Raw genomic sequence first — 14,795 nt, forward strand, 5'->3', positions numbered from 1 at the left:
ATAAATAAAAATAAGGAGGGAACATTCTATCATATGTGGTGGTTGTGCCCTAAAGCAAAGACCTATTGGGAACGGAAAGGAACTGGATACAGGAGATAACTAAGGTGCAAATTGAACTCAAACCTGAACTATTTCTTTTGGATATAATAAATTTAAAGATGGAAAAACAACTCCAAAACATCATTATACATATATTAACAGCAGCCTGCATAGTATATGCCCAGTGTTGGAAGGGTGAAAACATACCTACAAATGATATGATTATATACAAAATTCTAGAATGCGCAGAAATGAGCAAAGTTACGCAAGAATTAAAAGACAAGGAGGCAACAGAATTTTATGAAATATGGAACAAATATTATGATTGGCTAGAACAGAGGAAGAAAAAGACATGATTACTAATGTAAATAAACTGTAAATAATATATAAGAGATGTATAACACAGTTCTGTTAAGAAAAAATGTATTTTTCATTTTTATTTTTGTTGTATAGTGAAAAAGGAATAAATAAAATTTTTTAAAAAGAACTATTGACCATTAAGGCCTCCAGATCTCCATTTTTGAAATTCAGCAACAATATGATCAATTTTTAGCTGTGAAATTTTGAAGGGTTTTTTTTTAATTAAAAAGAAAAGCCGCAATGAAAGCAGGAAGGTTCATACTAGCATACCACTGTCATTTCCACTCTCAAATCCCCAGCCCTCCTGTTAAATTTGGGAAAGAATAATTCTGATGATTCTCTGGAAGGAACATATGTTCAGATGACACAGTTACCTCAGGAACCCTTCTATTTCTGGAAAGCACTGGGAATCACCCAAAGCCACAAAGGGTGTGCTTGGCTATTTCTGTACTTCTTTATCTTATCTACTGGGTGCCAGCTTTTCTTATGGGGAAATGTTATAGCCAATAAAAGTATAAATATGTGTCTCGCTCTCCATTTGTGGTTCCCTCTTGCTTTAAAGGGCCTGTCTTTATTCAGCTAAATAAAAGCGCATTAAAGCAAACATCAGGACACTATCTTTATTGTACCAAGCCACACCTGAAAACCAGCAGAACATTTAATGGGAAAGTATTTTTGAACCAAGAAAGCTGGAGATACCTCAAAAACTTACATGGCAAAGTTGATGGAGATCTATATTGAAGCAATCCAGATGCCTGCTAAGGAATTCCAACTTGGACCTCAGCTCCTGGATAACCTGGGACAGCATATCCCTGGCCTGGATAACCTGGGCCTGGATAATCTGAAGGTGGTTCTGTAGGTGGTTTAGCTAGAAGAACAAGAAACATTTAAGCTAACGGATGGATGAAATGCTTAATGTCAGTCTACTGCCATAGTAATCATAACCTTATTTTTTATTTGTTATTTTTCCTATATGTGATAAAGCAAGTGAGTTTAATTCCAGCAAAGCTATTCTTAACAGATATATGTATTTCCGTTTTCTACATGGGAAAAAAAAAAACTTATAGCTAATAAGATAATAAGAAAAAAAACTTCTGTAAAATCATATCTAATTAAGATTTCTCTATAAAACCACATTTGTCATGACACAGCATATTAGCATATTACACGTGCTAACTTTGTTTTGCACACGCTACTATACAGCTGTTGCACACGGCACTAACAAACACCAAAACAACATTCCCTTGCACCGCACGGCACAAACTTGTTTTTTCACTTTTGACTTCCTCATACCTTGGCCTACTGCAACTGATGACTCAGCCTAACAGGCCAGATAACCCAATGACTCCAACATCTCCTACTTTTCTGTTTTATTTAAAAAATAAGGAGGTTGCGCTTTATAGGAAGTCATCCTCAGTGTCGCTTGGCAAAGTGAAGGCTGGTTTAGTTAGCAAGGGTTGCTGAACTGCAGTGATAGGTGTAGTTACTAAATTGACCTGTTGGTGGGTGACAGTTCCTGAGGAAAAATTTTTAAACATCATAAACAAAGAAGGCAAACATTGAATACAACAACATATCAGAACTAAAATAACTACAATAGTTATAATACCAGAAACTAAAGATCGCAGCCAGGTTCCGTCAGGTAACCAAGACCATAGGGCATCCCAAATGTTTATTGCGCCAGATCCGTCAGATTGTAATGGATCATGACGAACCATGTCTTCCATATGCTCAATGGTACCTGTGATATTGGCTTTGTAATCAGAGATATAAACACAACAATGAGAATGGATTAAGGCACATACTCCTCCTTTCGAGGCAAGGATAATGTCTAAAGCATAACGGTTTTGTAGAACAATCTCTCGTATTTCTGCCACTTCCTTGTTTAACAATTTGGTAGTCTGAATGGTAGCGTTGAACATGTGCATAGTCCAGTTATTTAATGCATAGATGTCTCTGTAATTCATGGCTACCCCCATAGATGGAAATATAGATCGTGCAATTTGCGTTCCTGTACTGCCAGGTCCTCCCAGGCCATTTTCTAGATCTCTTCGATTGCGCAAACGGCCTGAAGGTGGCTGATCTGAAACAAAAACTGAGGGAGCAAGAAAGCCCAATGTACAACGGCCAGACCACCGTGGGGGTATACGTTGATATGCCCGCCGGCCACAAAGCATCCATACATTACTTAATATATTTGTAGTCGTGTTGGAGCTTTGCACAGTTTGGCGAGCCATGGCTCTTACAATACTGCAAAGGAAGAGTGTGGACATCGTGTCTGTGTTGCCGGGGTAACATCCTGTTGATAGCGAGCATCCAGTTATTTGATAGGTACACATATAATCAGAAAAGTCATCGAGGGGTTCAAAAAGAGGAATTTTCTTAAATGGATGTGGTCTAGTCATGTTGTTTGAAAGTTGAAATGTGATGTTACAATATGGGTATCTGCCTACTAAAACAGAGTTTTTAGCAGTGTTCTTATATTCCCAACAAAACGCTGCTTTTTCCTGGATTCTGCTTCCTATTGTATATACCGTATAATTCACCATAGCATTGGAAAGAGTCCCTCTAGACCAAGGAAATTGTTTCCAACCAGTTGTATTAAAAGGCACCGCATGCATAAAAAGTCCCCCCTCCTCCAGGGTTGGAATATGCATGCACATCCAACACTCAGTCTTGTTCAAAAGGCGAGAAATATTCTGCACATCTTTCATAAAAGAGTTATGGGCCCAGGGTCCATGGTCATCTGATGTCTGGTTAGGATGGTGGAGATTGAACCAAATAAGGACGAACACAGCGAGCTGGAGTCCAAATGATTTTGCCATGATCATCTACTGCAGCGTAGCCTCTCCCCCAGGTGATAAGCTCTGCAGGACCTTTCCACGTGGGGTCTGGAAGCCGTCGATAGTAGACTGGAGGTCTTGAAGTAGGGGGAGGGACTGTTGAAAAATGACGAGAGGCAGCTGTTGATGGTGGATCGCCCGTCAGATTTAAAAAGTTCAGTGTATAAAGGCACAAGTTAAGGATGTTTTGCACTGCTGGGAGGCCAGGGGCGATTTTCCCCTTTTCATTTAAATATCGATTGAGAGCTGTTTTTAATGTTTGATTTGCTCGCTCAACCAAGGCTTGACCTTGGCTATTATACGGAATGCCAAATTTATGAACAATGGACCATTTTGTACAGAATTCTGCAAAAGCAGAGCTAATATAAGCAGGTCCGTTGTCTGACTTAAGTTCTTTGGGGCGTCCTAACAGTGCAAATGACCGAATACAGTGATTGATAACATGTTTAGTGGCCTCACCCCTCTGGGGGGAAGCCATAATAAAGCCAGAATATGTATCAATAGAAACATGAAGATGTTTCCAAGGGGCAAAGGGAGGATATTGAGTAATATCCATTTGCCAAATTTGACAGCTCTCCAAACCACGAGGATTTACTCCTAGTGGTATTGAGTGTGCTTGCTTGCTACAGGTTGGACATTGCTGAACGATGGCAGTAGCTTCAGCAGCTGAAAGATTAAATTGTTTGATTAATGCTTTCTTATTCTGATGGAAATAGGAGTGACTTTCCCAAGGGGTTAAAAAAGTGAGTGGCATATTAAGAGGTGTTTGTGAGGCGGCAGCATCGGCAACATCATTGCCTTCTTGGAGTGGACCTGGAAAAGGCTGATGGCTACGAATATGGGCAACAAAAAATGGGTGTTTCCGATCGTTTATGAGATGTTGCAAGTCCAAAAATAATGTTAACAGATCCATGGAGACATTTGGTGCTAAATAAGAATCAAAAATGGTTTTGACAATTTGGGTAACATATAAACTGTCCAGGATCAAATTAAAGGGTTGATCTTTAAAATGAAAAAATGCCATTGTGGCTGCCACTAACTCAGAGCGCTGAGCTGACGTCTGTGGGGGGGTGATTTTTGTACACCACTTACCCTCCTCTTTCCAAGCACAGGCTCCATGAGTCTTGCTGCCGTCTGCAAACATCGTTATTGCTTCTTTTAAAGGGAAAGAAACATAAGGAGATTGCCATTTAAATGGGACTGTTTTTAATAAAAAAATGCGAGGATCTGATGGTGGATGACAAGACACTTCTCCTGGCCAATCAGCAAGTGCTTGCTGCAAAGATTCATAATTGGCCAACAAACTTTCCCAAGCCGTTAGCGAACAAGGGATATATAAAAAGGATGGTTCAACACCCCCTAAAGCCTTTGCCCTAAAGCGAGATTTTGTTATAAGCTGAGCAAAGAGCGTATGTTTCTGTGAAATGGTGTTCTTTGGGGTGTGAGATAAGTGGATCCATTCTACAATCATCATTTTTTTGTTAGACACGATCTGAGCCAAAGCTGCTGTAGGAAGGTCAACAGTGTTGAAAATTAGCATAGAAAAAGGCATATTGGGCTGAACACGATCGACCCATACTTTTGACAATGCATGTTGAATGATGTCACAAGTTTTAAGTTGTTGTTGAGTTAACACGATCTTATCTCCTGGATTTTTTCCCTGCGTAAGAGCAGAGAACAATGGAGCCAATTGAGAGGTGGTTAGTCCCATGTAGGGACGGGCCCAATTAATTGATCCTAAATATTGTTGAAGTTGGACTAAGGTTGGGCATGGTGGAAGACACAACTTAGACAGCTGAGGCTCGGCGTGTGAGGCTAAAAGCTTGTGGCCCAAGTACAGAAAGGGGTGTTTAAGCTGAATTTTTTCAGGTGAAATAAAAAACCCATTTGTTTGAAAAATGGAGGTTAGAACAGGCAAGGTTGCTGATACTGTACCTGAGGGCCCTGGAGCTGCCACTAGAATATCATCCATATAATGGTAAATTTTAAAATGAGGAAACTTGTCCCGATATGGTCTTAAAACCTGATTGACAACATATTGACATATTGTAGGACTGTTTAGCATTCCTTGAGGCAAGACAGTCCATTGATATCTGGCTGTGGGCTTGGAGTTATTCATTTCAGGCACAGTAAAAGCAAATAGGTGTTTGTCCTCTGGGTGTAGTGGAATAGAAAAAAATGCATCTTTTAAATCTATAACCATAAGGTCATAGTCTTTTGGTATCAAATTAGGATTAGGTAAACCGCATTGGAGCGCTCCCATGGGGCGAATGATCTTATTGATAACCCGGAGATCACTTAAAATTCTCCATTTTCCAGATTTTTTCTTTATGACAAACACTGGAGTGTTATAAGGACTCAATGAGGGTTCAATGTGTTTTAACTCTAATTGTTGATCTACCAATTGCACCAGAGCGGCTAATTTTTCTTTGGTTAAAGGCCACTGATCCACCCAAACTGGGGTGTCAGTCAAGAGGTTTAACTTTATTGAGACATCTTAATCCAAAATTAATTTTGCATTGAACTGACTCATCAAATCCTGACCCCACAGATTAGTATGAAGTGGAAGAATGACAGGTTTAATGTGGGCAGTGACTGATGTTTCTTCTGAGGTCACAGAAAGCCAGTGTTTGCTCACACGTGCGTGTTGGACTCATCCCACTCCCCGAACCGACGGTGCGCTGTCGGTCTGCCACTCAGAGGGCCACTCCTCCTCTCTTATGACCGATACATCAGCTCCGGTATCTAGAATACCAAAAAAGGAGCGTCCATTGACTTGAAAGGCCATAGAGGGGCGGAACTTTTGAATTTCTTGCTCAATGGCCAAAACTTGTGGTTGTTGGGGCACAGGGACGGCAGTTGCCACTACTGTTCCCTCAAAAACAGTCATGGGAGTGTTAGGGGTAAATGCCAAAGCGACTGATGTAAAGTCAGCTGGGTCTTTCAAAAATGGCATAGCCATTACTCCCTGCATAATAAAGTCACGGTGAGGAAACACTAACAGAGGGGTGTCACAATCAGGGGGAAAAGGGACAGCCGGCTGGATTGGCAAAAAATATGACAGCCCAGATAAACCTGTGGTTATTGTCTCAGAGGCCACCAGGACAAAATGATAAGGTTCAGCCTTTGAGGCGGGGCTAGCTGAATGCCCCAGCTCTAGTTTCCCGGTTCCTGGGAATCAGCGGGCATGGGGTTGGAGCGACACTGGTTTGCCCAGTGAAACCCCTTTTTACAGCGCGGGCAGACAGTTTTTGGTCTGGCTCCTACTCCCCTGCTTTTATTTGCACCCCCTCCTGGGGCCCGGCACTGATTTTTAAAATGACCAGGCTTCCCACAATTAAAACAGTTACCAGCTTTACCCTCAGTTTGCCCATTACTTCCTGCTTTTTGTAAGGCCATAGCCAAAGTTTCCATGTTAAATGCATTGGTCCCCACAATTCTACAGGCTTGAATATATTCTGCCAATCCTGCATCAGGTTTGCTCATTAAGGGCTGCAGGATTCGTTTGCAGTCCTCATTGGCATTTTCAAAGGCAAGTTTCTTCAACAATTCCTCGCAGGCTATATCATTTGTGATTTCCCTAGAAATGGCCTTTTGTAACTGATCCACAAATTCCCCATAAGACTGATTAGGCCCTTGAAAAATCTTTACAAAAGAGCCTTTTGTTCCCCTTTGTGGGTCATCTACTCTAGTTAAAGCAGCTTTAGCAGCTAGAGCTGAATGGGAATAGAACAAAGGGTTCATTGCTTGTTGATTCCCCAGGTAAGTGTAATTCCCACTTCCAGTTAACTGGTCTACAGTGGGTGCATTACGGCCAGGCCAAGCTGAAACGATCTTTTGACATTCCTTTTTCCATTCTGATTCCCAAACCACATATTGAGAAGATGTTAAAATCATATTGAATAGCCCTTTCCAATCTTCAGGCAACAAAAAAAAACTAATAGCCATGTGACCTATCAGACCCAAGGTATAATGGCTAGAAATCCCATAATTTGATGCAGCTTGCTTAATTTCCTTAATATTTTTTATAGGAATTGTTTCATATCTGCGATTGCCTGTGATGGGATCAATAAAAACAGGCGCACAAAATTGATATTCTTCAGGTTGCAGTTCCCCTTTTTTATAAGCTTCGGCCAGTGCCCTGGAGATGGCGCTGGCCGGGGAAGGTAGCACGTTGGGGTTTCTTTGTTCTTTTCCTCCTTCCTGTTTTGGCGCGGAAGGTTCAAAAGACACCTCGGCTTGATAAACTGCCAAAGAGGATTTTTCTTCTTCACTCTGTCCCTTTTTTAACTCATTGGGCTTTTCAGAGTCATAAACTGCCAAGGAGGATTTTTCTTCTGCACTCTGTCCCTTTTTTAACTCACTGGGCTTTTCAGAGTCATAGGCAGGCGGGGAGTCTACAGGCTTTTCAGAGTTATAGGCAGGAGGGGGGTCTACCCTCCCCTTCTCTGTTTTCATGGCATCTTCATGGATTTGGAGACATTCAATTACAATTCGCCATGTAGACAAAATTTTTGCAGGGGCACGAGGGGATTCATGAAAATACTTTCCTAATTTAACCCACACAGACATTTTTAGGGATCCTCCTTCGGGATATGCAGGGCAATTTTGATATACATATTTTAAGAGGAGGATCAAATCCCTTTTAGTGGGAAGCGGCAAATTTTTCCCATTGTTTTTCAAAATAATTATTGATGACTTGGTCAATTCCCTAAGTTCTGAGAGGTGCGCAACCTGAGGCTTAGAGAATGTTGTCCCCATACTCACGGTAATGTTTTGGGAGGGTGCTTCGTCTAGCTCTGACGACCGGCCCTGAGTTGCAGTAAGCTCTTCCGCTGAGTGAGTAAGAGGAGACGTGCTCAAAAACTTGAATCACGTCGGGGTCACCATTTGCGGGTTTTCACGCGCCCAGCGGTCTCCCATGGGTGTTGAAGAACAGACACTTACACGTGGTTTCCTCGGGATGAGAGCCTCAAACAAAGCCGAAGCATCCCTTTTATTGTGTTATCAGAAGGCGGGTTTATAGGCACCTGGTGACCACCTTACACCAACCACATTTGTCATGACACAGCATATTAGCATATTACACGTGCTAACTTTGTTTTGCACATGCTACTATACAGCTGTTGCACACGGCACTAACAAACACCAAAACAACATTCCCTTGCACCGCACGGCACAAACTTGTTTTTTCACTTTTGACTTCCTCATACCTTGGCCTACTGCAACTGATGACTCAGCCTAACAGGCCAGATAACCCAATGACTCCAACAGGCCTGGATAATCTGAAGGTGGTTCTGTAGGTGGTTTAGCTAGAAGAACAAGAAACATTTAAGCTAAGGGATGGATGAAATGCTTAATGTCAGTCTACTGCCATAGTAATCATAACCTTATTTTTTATTTGTTATTTTTCCTATATGTGATAAAGCAAGTGAGTTTAATTCCAGCAAAGCTATTCTTAACAGATATATGTATTTCCGTTTTCTACATGGGAAAAAAAAAACTTATAGCTAATAAGATAATAAGAAAAAAAACTTCTGTAAAATCATATCTAATTAAGATTTCTCTATAAAACCCTCTGGTATAATCTAATATCTTCCAAAACAATTTAAATCACATATAGTGCTTTATTTTTCCAGACACACTTAGCTAAGATAATCTAAATGTACATTTAAACTTTTGCTATTTCTAGAGCCTCAATTAAATTATAACAAATTATAAAAAAGATTTTTTCCTATATTTTTCTTAAATATTTTTTGCTTGATTATCCTTTTCAATTGTAATAGTAATTCACTTTTCATAAGGGCTGTCCAGAAGTATTTAGCCAGCTGCTATGTTGCATTTAGCTAGCTGTAGCACAAACAATCTCCTTTCTCTAATTAAAACCCAATGCAGTATTATTATTATTGCTGAAGTTTGTTATGCCATAACAAGGCTAAAATTCTTCTTATATTTTTTGAAGTTTTAGTAATTAATTGCACATCACCTGCTATTTTATTTAATTATAGCAGCACTCTAAAGATACATTGATAATTTGATGCTAACTAACACATGATAGGACAAAACAATTTGAGTTCCTCAAGATATTTTTGGTTATAATATCAAAACTCCTTGATGGATGTCAAAGTACAATTCTATATACTATATTCCTGGGATAAAATACTGAGAAAACATCCTACATATAGAGAAAGATGAATAAATTATATAGAAAACAATTAAATGAAATATTCCACATAAAAAGTTATTAGTATCTTATCATATAAATCTTCTTTACTACATATTAGAATTTATTTTATGTACATATCAATCTGTATTGCAATATATTTCAATAGACTTTAACATACAGATCTGTACTATAATATTTTTCTAGTCTTCTTACCATTTCAGAGATTATTATATTGTATTTTCAAATGAAAATGAAAATGAAATTGCATTTACTGGGCTTTATTGATTAGTTAAAAAATGAAGCAGATGGCTACATGTAATCTATTCATCCATATGACGGACATTGCATGATTTTGCACACTGTGACACTGTCATAAAAAAGGTTAAACTTTCATTTTTCAATGAAAAAGGGGGAGATTAAATATGTAGCATCCTGACTTCACATGATTTTTATATGGTATCCATATGAAGTTATAAACAACAGATCATGTCTGTCACTGCTGAGTATGCTCTAGCAATCACAGATCTTACAATTTTGACTTTGCCATAATGCCAAAAAAGGGATTCAAGACACAAATATCTTCATTTTTGTAGACGTCCATTATCCAGTCAACATCAAATGACAACATACATTGTCTACATGTCATGACCCACCATAAAGCAGACTGACATTTTTCAGCCTTACATTTACTGTGAAACTATGGCACAGATGCTATAAAAAGGAAGATTTTTTTCTTTCACTTCTTTTATATATTTGTTTGTTTCATTTATTAATAGTTGTAAAAAAATGTGTCCAGTTTTTAAAATGTGGTGACCTGCCTTATGACCATTACAACTTAACAACTGTAATGGGCAGGTTCCATTATGGCCATATGTCATGGACTACCTGTATTTTCTCTAAGCAGTGAATTGAACTTCAGTTACATAATCAGAAAAATATGATTTCTTCCGTATCTGAACATTGCATTTATTCATTTATTCATTCATTCATTCATTCCTCACACTTCTATACTGCCCATCTCACTTAAGTGACTCTGAGCTACTTACAAGAAAAACACATCATCATCATTAAAAAAAACAAGAACCAAATTAAAAACAAAATTAAAGCATAGTATTACAATATTAAATGTTAAAAAGGTGAAGAGAACACCCTCACATCATCAACCATCCCCAGGGTTAGATAACACGCTTTGGTCCCAATGCCAATTGACAGAGCCAGTTCTTAACACCCTTTAGGAAAGCCAGAAGAGTGGGGTTCCCTATCACCTTTGGAAGTAAGCTTCTCCAAAAGACAGGGCAATGGCAGAGAAGGGTCATTTATAGCCCATGTCTACTGTGAAATTGAATTTTAGCAGAAGTATTGAAAATTGGTCTGAGATTTTTAAAGGAAAAAAGATTTATAAATAAGCAAATAATCTGGTTTTCATGATGTTTTTTATTGCAAAAGGCTGCTAGTTTCTCTACATCATCATGACTGTAATACTTTGTGTAAACTGATTGGTAACTCAACAGAAAATAGCATTTATTGTTGCTCTGTAGATTGTCAGGTATGACCCATGAAATGTGGTGGGAAACAAAAATTAAAGCAATTCTTAGAAGGAGAATTCTTTGCGATAGGCTTCTGCAGGTTGAAGCAATTATACTTTTGATAGCTTCCAAAGGAAGCCTTAATTATGTATAGTTATTATGATGTGACAGGAGAGAATAACCCTATAAATAATAATAATAATAATAATAATAATAATAATAATCATCATCATCATCATCATCATCATCATCATCATCATCAAAAACAACAGAATAAGGCTACCTGCATTGAAGCTTGTTTCAAAGAAACAGCTAGCACAAGCATTAAAAGATGCAAATACTGCAATATCAAGTATAAGCAAAAACAAATCAACTAATGTACAGCACAGCTGCAGTTATAACAGAATACCTGGGATGCAAAATCAACAAAAAAGAAAAACAAACAAACAGTGCACCAGAAAAATGGAAGGTTAGACTAGAAAATAAGATCAGCAAGTTAAGATCACATGCAAGCAAGCTAGAACAGATGAAAGAAAAGAAGCTGAAGAACAAGAAGAAAAAGAAGCTACCATAACACCAACAAAAAAGACAACAACCCAAAGAAGGGATGAGGTGGATGCAAATAAAACAGAAGTGAAATGAAGAAAGCAATAACAACAAAATGGTAGAAAAAAGCAAAGAAAAAAAAAAACAAAAACACCAGGTGAGTGAACTGCATGGTTTGGTTGAAACATCTAGAAGTTATACCCAGAAGAAACAAAATCAAAGAATACAACAGAAATAGAAAACTGTGGCAAAAGCAAGCTGGGAGTACCACCTAGTCATGAAAAATCCAGCAAAATCCAAAACAAGGGAACACAGGCCAACACCTGCTTATTGACAACTTCAAATTACTAACTGCAAAAGGCGGATGCTACAACAGCTCCATTGAAAACATCTCTGTAACCCATCAAAAAGAAACTGCCCATAGCAGAGGAACAAAAGATCAACTCCTAATAGACAAAATGATCTTGGAAAAACTGGCAAAGACCACATACCTAAAGTCCAACCCCCTGCTCGGGCATGAAACCCTACACCAAAAGGACAAATGGCAATCCAGTCACAGTTAAAAACTTCCAGTGTTGGAGCATTTAGGCTTCTGGAGGCAAGCTGTTCCACTGATTAATTGTTCTCACTGTCAGGAAGTTTCTCCTTAGTTCTAGGTTGCTTCTCTCCTTGATTAGTTTCCAGGATTGCTTCTTGTCCTGCCTTCAGGTGCTTTGGAAAATAGCTTATTCCCTCTTCTTTGATCAGCCCTGAGATATTGGAATACTGCTATCATGTCCCCCCTTGTCCTTCTCTTCGTAAACTAGACATACCCAATTCTCGGAACCGTTCCTTATATGTTTTAGCCTCCAGTCCCCTAATCATCTTTGTTGCTCTTCTCTGTACTCTTTCTAGAGTCTCAACATCTTTTTTACATCGTGGTGACCAAAACTGGATGCAGTATTCCAAGTGTGGCCTTACCAAGGCATTGAAGAGTGGTATTAATACTTCGCGTGATCTTGATTCTATCCCTCTGTTAATGCAGCCTAAGTACTGTGTGGCCTTTTTGGCAGCTGCGCACACTGCTGGCTCATAACACCTGATTGTCTACTAGGACTCGAGGTCCTCTCACAGTTACTACTATTGAGCATGGTGCCACCTATGCTGTACTTGTGCATTTGGTTTTTCTTGCCTAAATGTAGAACCTTGCTTTTTTCACCATTGAATTTCATTTTGTTAGTTAGTGCCCAGTGTTCAAGTCTGTCCAGATCCTTCTGTACCTGAAGCCTGTCTTCTGGAGTGTTGGCTATTCCTGCCAGCTTGGTGTCATCTGCAAATTTGATGAGTTCCCCATCTATCCCTTCATCCAAATCGTTGATGAAGATGTTGAAGAGTACTGGGCCCAGAACAGAGCCCTGGGGCACCCCACTACACACTTCCCTCCATATAGATGCAGTTCCATTGAGGACCACTCGCTGAGTACGGCCGGTCAGCCAGCTACGGATCCATCTGGTGGTGGTTCTGTCTACCCCACATTTTTCTATCTTGTCAAGTAGTAGGTTGTGATCTACTTTATCAAATGCCTTACTGAAGTCCAAGTAAATTATGTCCACAGCATTCCTCTGATCCACTAATTTTGTCACTTGGTCAAAGAATGCAATAAGATTTGTCTGGCATGATCTATTTTTGACAAACCCATGTTGGCTTTTAGTAATGACTTTGTTTGCCTCTAGGTGTTCGTTGATTCGTTGTTTGATTATCTTTTCCAGGATCTTCCCAGGTATTGAGGTCAGGCTGATAGGTCTGTAATTTCCTGGATCCATTTTTTTTCCTTTTTTGAGGATGGGAACTACATCAGCTCTTTTCCAGTCCTCTGGTAGTTCCCCTGTGTTCCAGGATCTTTGAAAAATATAGTTCAGTGGCTCCGATATCACATCTGCCAGTTCCTTGAGAACTCTGGGGTGTAATCCATCTGGTCCTGGCGATTTGAACTCATCTAGGCTGGACAGGTGCTCCCTAACCATTTTCTTGCCTATCTTAACTTGTGTTTCTGTTTTGTTTTTTATGGCACTATTTTTGATAGGTTGGTCTGTTTTTTCCCTTTGTGTAAAGACAGATGCAAAAAATGAGTTAAATAGTTCTGCTTTCTCCCTGTTGCTTGTCACCTTCTTGCCACTTCCACCCACTAATGGACCAATCATTTCCTTCACTTTTTTCTTGTTTTTTACATGTTGAAAGAAGCTTTTTTTGTTATTTTTGACTTTGGTCGCAAGCCTTAGTTCATTTTGAGCCTTGGCTTTCTTCACTTCATCTTTGCAGGCTCGGGCTATTTGCTGATATTCTGACTTAGTTATGTTCCCCTCTTTCCACTTTCTGTACTTGTCCTTTTTATCTTTCAATTTGTCAGAGAGTTCTTTATGCAGCCATGCTGGTTTCTTTTGAGAGCTGTTATTTTTCCTCTTTGTTGGTATTGTGCTAGACTGTGCTTTTATTATCTCATTTTTCAAAATTTCCCAAGCTTCTTGAGTTGTTTTCCCCTTGAGGATTCTCATCCATGGAATCCTTCCCAAGCCCTCTCTAAGTTTATTGAAATTAGCTCTCTTGAAGTCCAAGACTCTAGTTTGACTGTGTTCTATTGATTGTGCTTCTATAATGTTGAATTCTAATATTGCATGATCACTTCCTCCCAGGGTTCCTATGGCTTCAACACCGTCTATCATTTCATCTCTGTTAGTGAGAATTAGATCCAAAATGGCTAATCCCCTAGTTCCCTTCTCTACTTTTTGGGAGACAAAGTTGTCTGCTAGGTTTGCCAGGAACCTGTTTGATCTTCCACTTGGTGCGGAGTTTGTCTCCCAGTTGATGTCAGGGTAGTTAAAGTCCCCCATTACTATTGTGGTGTGCTTCCTACATACCTTAGTTAGCTGACTAGCAAAAAGTTCATCTATTTCCTCTGTTTGGTTGGGTGGTCTGTAGTATACACCTATGGCAATGTCATTTCCCCCCCCCTTTTATATTGACCCAAATGCATTCAAGACAGTTTTTATCATTGTTGTACTCTATTTCTGTGGAGATGTAGTTATTTCTTATATAGAGAGCAACTCCACCTCCTCTTTTATTTGGTCTGTTTCTTTTAAATAATTTAAATCCCTCTAGCTGTGTGTTCCATGTGTGAGTTTCATCCCACCATGTTTCCGTAATGGCAACAATATCGTATCTGCCCTCGTTAACCTGAATTTCTAGTTCACCCTGTTTGCTGTTCATACTCTGTGCATTGGTGTATAAACATTTGAGTCCTTTGTGGGTGGCCCTGTGTTTCCTTTCTACATAACCTGT

The 14,795-nt window shown here is 39.3% G+C and overlaps 1 protein-coding gene across 1 annotated transcript; it reads right to left on the bottom strand.

Annotated features, from left to right (window-relative positions):
• Positions 1-1,746: 1,746 nt before the first annotated feature.
• LOC120317884 (syncytin-1-like) lies at positions 1,747-6,021 on the bottom strand. The gene is made up of 2 exons (XM_039364872.1): positions 2,009-6,021; positions 1,747-1,915 (listed from the first exon to the last, which is right to left on the bottom strand). The coding sequence occupies exons 1-2, from the start codon at positions 3,228-3,230 to the stop codon at positions 1,797-1,799; spliced, it is 1,341 nt and encodes a 446-aa protein (XP_039220806.1). The 5' UTR covers positions 3,231-6,021; the 3' UTR covers positions 1,747-1,796.
• Between the last annotated feature and the right edge of the window lie 8,774 nt (positions 6,022-14,795).

Source organism: Crotalus tigris, unplaced genomic scaffold, assembly GCF_016545835.1.
Source record: "Crotalus tigris isolate CLP2741 ecotype Arizona unplaced genomic scaffold, ASM1654583v1 scf7180000019894.434026, whole genome shotgun sequence".
Lineage (NCBI taxonomy): Eukaryota > Metazoa > Chordata > Lepidosauria > Squamata > Viperidae > Crotalus > Crotalus tigris.